This window comes from Asparagus officinalis, chromosome 2 (genome assembly GCF_001876935.1).
Source record: "Asparagus officinalis chromosome 2, Aspof.V1, whole genome shotgun sequence".
Taxonomy (NCBI): domain Eukaryota; kingdom Viridiplantae; phylum Streptophyta; class Magnoliopsida; order Asparagales; family Asparagaceae; genus Asparagus; species Asparagus officinalis.
The window spans coordinates 56,522,390-56,530,478 of record NC_033795.1 but is presented as its reverse complement, the minus strand read 5'-3'; the positions used below and the strand labels follow the sequence as shown (position 1 = coordinate 56,530,478).

General features: G+C 41.2%; 1 protein-coding gene across 1 annotated transcript; it reads left to right on the top strand.

The window, feature by feature from the left end:
• LOC109831200 (uncharacterized protein Mb2253c-like) lies at nucleotides 432–1,046 on the top strand. Its single transcript, XM_020398536.1, has one exon. It carries the CDS (start codon nucleotides 432–434, stop codon nucleotides 1,044–1,046), a length of 615 nt encoding a protein of 204 aa, XP_020254125.1.

The window sequence follows — 8,089 nt, the reverse complement described above, 5'->3', positions numbered from 1 at the left end:
CGTCCGAACTCGGATTTGAGTGATTCAAAGTGCGTTGGAAGCTTGACGAAGAGTTCGATCCGCTCTGGTGGTTGGATTATCTATAGAGTGATCGAGACATGACGGGCATTGTCCTTTTTGTGAACATTGCTGGGTTCCCGATTGGTCCGGGTCTTCTGAAATCCTATCAGCTCACGTAGTTCGTCGATTCACTTCAATCGTTCATCGACATCAATTGGACTCCTGTGGATCAGATAGTGACGTTCATCGTCGCTCTTTAACACTGAACCGTTCGTAGAGACCTATAGGTAATTTTCGATGCCTACAGGGTATTCATGACACAGCCCAATGCATTGAATTGGTGACTCGCCAGGTGGGCTTTGTTGCTTTCCCAATATGACATCCACTTCAAACCTCAAAAAGCAGTGAAAGGTCAGGCTATTTGTGACCTTATGGCTAATCATCCGCTAAAAGAAAAGGCCGAATTATACCAGGACATACCTGATGAGACATATGAAGCAAACGTCGTCTCTAGAGAACAAGTATGGCAATTGTACTTCGATGGTGCAGCAAGGATAAGTTCTACTGGTCGGGTTATAGATGGAGTGGGGGTTGTCTTTATCTCAACCCAAAACCACATACTCCCACGCGCCATTTCTTTAACAGAGTCGTGTTCTAACAATGTGGAGGAATACAATGCTTTGTTGGTTAGCTTGGATATAGCCAAACAGTTGGCGGTGAAATGCTTAGAAGCATACGGTGATTCTCAACTCATTGTTAATCAAATGAAGGGAGAATATGAGGTTAGGAATGAAGACCTCGTTCCTTACCATACCGCAGCAATCGCATTGGCCGATTCCTTTGTGGGCTTCTATATTGACCATGTACCTTGTCTCAAGAATACCTATGCTGATGCATTAGCGTCACTTGCGACTACCTTAGCTCTACCTGAAAGAACTACCCAGCAGGTCATAGTGACAAGCAGACAATTATTCAAATCAAAGTATGCACTACAGATCAACGCAGTTGAAGCGAAACCTTCAACACTCGAACCTAAAGATTGGTGATTTCCAATCATCGATTATATCTTATATGGCTTATTGCCTGAAGACATCAAAGAAAAAGAATCTATTCGTAGACGAGCACCTAGATTCTACTATGATTCTCAATCCCAGATTTTGTATCGAAAGTCGTACGATGGACTTTTGCTTCGCTGTTTGTCAAATAGAGAAGCAAAAGAACGATGGACTTTTGCTTCGCTGTTTGTCAAATAGAGAAGCAAAAGAAGCCCTTAAAAAGGCTCATGACGGCATCTGCGGAGCTGATCAGCCCTATCCTAAGTTGTGGGACCGACTATGCAGATTAGGTTATTATTGGCCTAACATAGTACAAGACGCTGTTGCTTATGCCAAACAATGCCATGCTTGTTAGATACATGCTAATTACATGCATCGACCACCCCGAGCATCTTCATCCTTCAACCACGTTATGGCCTTTCGAAACGTGGGGAATGGACATTGTTGGCCAAGTAACACCACCCTCTTCCAAAGGACATCGCTTCATTTTGGCGATAACCGATTACTTTTTTAAATGGGCAGAAGCAATCCCATTGAGAGAAGTCAAAACGAGTGATGTTGTTAAATTCTTAAAACATCACATCGTATATAGGTACGGTGTTCCGAGACGTATCATTCATGACAATGAGCCCCAATTCGTTAGCCAAGCCTTCACCCGATTCTGTGATAAATTCAGAATCAAGAATTTAGCTTCAATGGCTTATAATCCTGCTGCTAACGTGCAAGCAAAAGTATTTAACAAGACCATCGTCAGAATTCTCACTAAAGTGATTTTGACGAACAAAAGAGATTGGAACGAGAAATTGGGTCAAAGCTTGTGGGCTTATCGCACAACGGTTCGAACGCCGACAGGAGCGACACCATATTCCTTGGTGTACAGATGTGAAGCCGTATTACCATTAGAAATCCAAATTCCCTCTTTGCGGATAGCACTCGCAATTGGTATGATGACGGAAGAGAGTCATCGCCGACGTCTTGAAGAATTGGAAGCACTTGATGAAAAGCGGCTATTGGCTCAACAACACATTGAGCTTTATCAAGCTCGGATTTCTAGAGCATTTGATAAGAAAGTTAAATACCGCACATTTAAAGAAAGCGACTTGGTTCTTGCAGTTCAGCGCCTGATGATTTTGAACTCCAAGAAGAAAGGAATGTTTGAGCCAAAGTGGGAAGGGCCATTTATAGTAGAAACTGTCTACTCGAATGGAGCCTATCGTCTTATCACCCAAGATGGCAACAAACTTATGATGCCTATCAACGGTAAATTTTTGAAGAAATATTACCCGTAGACTTCATCATCAAATGTACCTTGCCGCGGGAGAAGAAGCAAATAAAGGTAATGATTTCTTTATTTCATCTCCTCCAAATTTCCCTTACTAATCCTCTTCAATAGGATAGTGGGACTATTATTGTATTAATTCTACCTCTGATTGCTGATGGTCTTCTAATAGTAACCTACTATGTGATGTGTTGCTCTCCTAAAACGTCATCATTTTCCTAAATGACGTTCGTTTTCCTAACTTAGGCCTACCAAGTGATGTGCCTTCATTTCCAACATCATCATACTTCTAAAGTCACTGAACGATGTAATTTCCCTAACGTCGTCATTTTTCCCAGATGACGTTCGTTTTCCCTAACTTAGGCCTACCAAGTGATGTGCCTTCGTTTCCAACATCGTCATACTTCTAAAGTCACTGAACGATGTAACTCTCCTAAAACATCATCATTTTCCCAATTGACATTCGTTTTCCTAACTTAGGCCTACTAAGTGATGTGCCTTTGTTTCCAACATCGTCATACTTCTAAAGTCACTGAACGATGTAATTTTCCTAATGTCGTCATTTTCCCAGATGATATTCGTTTTTCTAACTTAGGCCTACCAAGTGATGTGCCTTCGTTTCCAACATCGTCATACTTCTAAAGTCACTGAACGATGTAATTTTCCTAATGTTGTCATTTTCACAGATGACGTTTGTTTTCCTAACTTAGGCCTACCAAGTGATGTGCCTTTATTTCCATCAACATCGTCATACTTCTAAAGTCACTGAACGATGTAATTTCCCTAACGTCGTCATTTTCCCAGATGACGTTCGTTTTCCTAACTTAAGCCTACCAAGTGATGTGCATTCGTTTCTTTCATCATCGTCATACTTCTAAAGTCACCGAACGATGTAATTTTTCTAACGTTGTCATTTTACTCTAATGACGTGCGTTATCCAATATTGGTTTACCAAGTGAAGAGCCTTGGTTTTCTTTACCTTAAGTCATTAAATGACTTGATATTCCTAACGTCGCCATTTTTACAAAATGACGTTCATTTTCCCAACGAGTCCGCCATGTGTTGAACTTCGTCCTTAATACTTAGTTATATTTTGAACCTCGTTATCATACATTTGATCTGGGGTCTTGTAAGACCCCGTTGATTTTGATAATTCATATATGTGGATATTAGTGAAACACAATATTCAATATGTGAAAAATATCTTCATGGCATGGTTGTGCATGAAATCTAGCATTTTTGAGCTTATGAGAATGTATATATGCATTAGTTATGAAGTTGAGTTTGCAAATTTGCAATTCATAAGCATCAGAGTCGAAGAACTTAGTTTTCAGCTCATGAGTTGACCCATGACTGTCATGAGTCGACTCATGATATCATCTCCCTTTGTCATAAGTTTCTGCTGAGTCGACTTATAAGATTATGAGTCGACCCATGAGTCATGAGTCGACTCACGACTGAGCATGAGTCGACTCATCGAGTGTTTTCTGGTTTTTCTGGGTCGGGTTTGTTTGGGTTTCGGGTCGGGTTTTAACTGTTTATATATATGCTCCTCTATCCGAAAACACTTCATTTCATCAGTTCTCCCCAGAAACCCTAGTCCCCCTCTCTCCTCTCTCAAACCCTAGGTGTTCTTGGTGATTTTGGGACGTTTCAAAGGATTGTTCGGCAGTTTCTTTTGGATTTCAGCGAAGGGAATCGTTCTTCATCACATCTGAGGCGAGTAACATCTCGCCCAATCTCTCTCCCATGCTTTTACGAATTTATAAACGTTTTTCATGAGTTTTATTGAGCCTAAGACATATTTTCAAATATAAAACGGTGTTCTTTTTAGTGTAAATGCTAAAGATCATATGTTTTCGGATTTTAAATCCCCACCAACAATTTTTAAACTCCCACCAACGAGCTTTTAATGAAAACCCAGATCTGGAATTTTATTTAAAGAAATAAAAATATGAGTTTTATCTTGACTGAATGCTCTCTTTCATAATTAGGGGTTTAAAAGTTAGGTTTAACATGCAAGTAATCTTTTCTCATGCTATGTATGATTTCTTTCACTGCCTCATAGTTTAAAATTGATAGTTAGGGAGGTGTAGATCAATATAGTGGAAGTATGGATCGAGATGGACGGATTGCAGTTGTGATATATGCATATTTCAGCCCGTAAGTCGACTCACGACTCATCACGAGTCGGCTCATCAGGTTAAGTCGACCCATGACTGTCATGAGTCGACTCACGAGGTCTAGTTGTGTTGCCTTTTTGCTTCTGCTGAGTCGACTCGTCAGTATACGAGTCGACCCATAGGTCATGAGTCGACTCATAACTAACCATGAGTCGACTCACAAAGTCATTTCCTGTTATCATATGTTTTCTGCTGAGTCGACTAAGCATTACCTTTTAGTCCTCGTGTTGGACACCCTTCCTACTTAGTCCTCGTGTTGGACATGCATTGCTATTTAATCCTCGTGTTGGATATGCATCATCATCCGGTTCATGTGTTGGACAACGGTCACATCCGGTCCATGCGTTGGACAACGGTCACACCCGGTCCATGCGTTGGACAATGGTTATATTCAGCCCATGAGTTGGACGTTTACTTCATGCAGTCTATGAGTTGGACGTTTACTTCATGCAGGTTATATTCAGCCCATGAGTTGGACGTTTACTTCATGCAGTCTATGAGTTGGACGTTTACTTCATGCAGTCTATGGGTTGGACGTTTAATTTATATAGTCTATGTTTTGGACACTTAATCGTTTTCGGACATGACATTCATGTGAGTTTGACATGACACTGTTCGCGGGAAAAATCGTAGCTTTCTTCATTGATGATATCATTGTACACCTTAATAATCGTTTATCGAGTTACAAAGATCCGGTCTTTTTATAAGAGCCGGTTACAATGAAAATCAAAATACAAATAAAGAAAAATTACAACTTGTTTCCTTCTTTGTCGAACGAATCGCGAGCTCCTGTTTTGCGGTCACTCGCTTTGTGTGGGTTCTTTGCCTGCGCCGGGGTTATTTGCCGTGGACCACCGCGTGATCTCGATCCGGTCGGATCTACACGATATGACGGGTAATATTCCACCAAGGAAATAATAGCCGGGTGGGGTACTAATTCACCAAGCTGCCTTATTTGGCGTTGGTGATCGCCGAGCACCGGATCTGAAAGTCCAAGTCTCCAAGCCTTCAAAGTTGTGATCTTTTTTAGATCTGAGTCTTCAATCCAGCAGGGCTTCGCCTCTCTCCCAAATTTCCAGAAGAAATCCTCCAAATGAACGAGTACCAGGCCTATTTATAGGCTCTCAGAACTGTGCGTTTGCACAGTTCTGAGCCTAGCCACCCCTAGGTGGCTCGGCCATAGCCGAGCCACCCAGGGGTGGCTCGGCCTTGGCCGAGCCACCAAACATAAAAGGAACAAAGATTAGAGATGCTCAATATTGTCTTTGTCGCGTCGATCTGGAATTTTCTGAAGCAGCACTCGCTGTAATGATGGTACTGGGTCATCCGGCTCTGAGTCTACTTCGCACAGCTTCTAACGGATCGTAAAACGGAGTCTTCTACGAATTTCTATGAATTTCTGAGTGAAGGCTGCGCTTCTGCGTATTTTCTACGTATTCTGCCTGTATATCTTCTCTTTTCTGCCTCTCTAACCTTTTTACTGCCGTCATTAGCAGTCCTTAAATAGGATTTATTACCCCTAGGCAGCTTAGGGTTTTAATTCTGGCCGTTGGATGTGCCAAATGTCGTCATCTGGGCACTAATAAGAGTCCAAATCTGGTTATAACTCCAAAAGAGATCTTGAATGAATCAGTGCCGTTCGATCTTGATCGGGTTGCTCATGTGTGTCCACGTGGCGCTCAATGATTTGCTGAATTCCTTTCCCACGGATCGCAATCAGATGGCATCGTCTGCAGCCGTTGATCATGCGGGAATCTCAAGGCAGCTTCACATGGAAGCTATGGACAAATCGCGAGAATCAAGGAGCTTGATTCACATGATTGCTGTTGAATAATTTTCGTAACCCCTCAACTGGCAGAAGCCGGTTACCACAACATGAAATGAATGGGCTATCAATTGGGCTTTTGAGAGAATAATTTAAATTAAAATCCCTTGGACTTCTCATGCTGTTGTTTGCTGCATATGTGGCCGAAAGATACAAGCAATGGGCTTTTTTTAAAAAAAAACTATATCTTATCTTTGCTCAAGCCAATTGCTTGTTTGCTTCAACCTGTAACCCAACACGTTTTTCCGTTTCGCGTGTCACGTTGACTCGTATGCTTCACTGATTCATTTCATACATTTCGTAACTCGGAGGTGGATGATGAGTATGCGGGCCACTTGGAAGTGGGCGGTGAGCGTGTTGACCACTTGGAGCTGGCCGGTGAGCACGCGGGCCACTTGTTTTGCTTCATACGCTTGTCGGTGTCAGATAATCCTCTTTGACTCGGATAATGGCGTTCATCGCCTTCTCTTTGTCTCGAGCTATGCGCAGACACCTATAGGCATTTTTAGACGCCTACAGATACCCCCTCCAAAGTGTTTCAGCCTCGTTCTTTTATAGAAGAGTCTGGAATACTTTGGATATGATTGTCCCAACCTTCAGTCGGTGTAACGGGACCTTGGAATGGCTTCTGTTCTTGATTCCTTCAATCCTTCAGGCTATTCGGTGCTTTGTCGAATGTCTGTAAGGATTCCGGTGCTGCATTTATTGTCTGACCATTGTCGGAATTTTAAACTTGAAGTCAATTCCTGATTTTCTGATCTTTAGCTCGTAATTGTTGGCGTTGAATTCTCATTTGCGACGCGTTGTCCGGCGTAGTGTCGTTGAGTTATCCTTAAGAATATTTTTGGAAAAATATCCTCCAGAAACTTCTCAACCAAAAATAGGGAACAGTTTATACTCGTGTACCTTATCGGAGTATTAAGAAGCAGTTTATACTCGTATACTTTTCGGAGTGGTGATTCTTTCATTGCAACGCATACTTTTCGGAGTATTAAGAAGCAGTTTATACTCGTATACTTTTCGGAGTATTAAGAAGCAGTTTATACTCGTATACTTTTCGGAGTATAAGAAGCAGTTTATACTCGTATACTTTTCGGAGTATAAGAAGCAGTTTATACTCGTATACTTTTCGGAGTATTAAGAAGCAGTTTATACTCGTATACTTTTCGGAGTATAAGAAGCAGTTTATACTCGTATACTTTTCGGAGTATAAGAAGCAGTTTATACTCGTATACTTTTCGGAGTATAAGAAGCAGTTTATACTCGTATACTTTTCGGAGTATAAGAAGCAGTTTATACTCGTATACTTTTCGGAGTATAAGAAGCAGTTTATACTCGTATACTTTTCGGAGTATAAGAAGCAGTTTATACTCGTATACTTTTCGGAGTATAAGAAGCAGTTTATACTCGTATACTTTTCGGAGTATAAGAAGCAGTTTATACTCGTATACTTTTCGGAGTATAAGAAGCAGTTTATACTCGTATACTTTTCGGAGTATAAGAAGCAGTTTATACTCGTATACTTTTCGGAGTATAAGAAGCAGTTTATACTCGTATACTTTTCGGAGTATAAGAAGCAGTTTATACTCGTATACTTTTCGGAGTATTAAGAAGCAGTTTATACTCGTATACTTTTCAGAGTATTAAGAAGCAGTTTATACTCGTATACCTTTCGGAGTATTAGTTCTTTCATTGCAATGCATTGATAGGCGTTGACCTAGGGTTACGCGTTGTCCGGCGTTGACCT

Coding starts and splice junctions, on each gene's coding strand:
- LOC109831200 (XM_020398536.1), top strand. CDS start 432: ATGGCTAATCATCCGCTAAAAGAAAAGGCCGAATTATACCAGGACATA.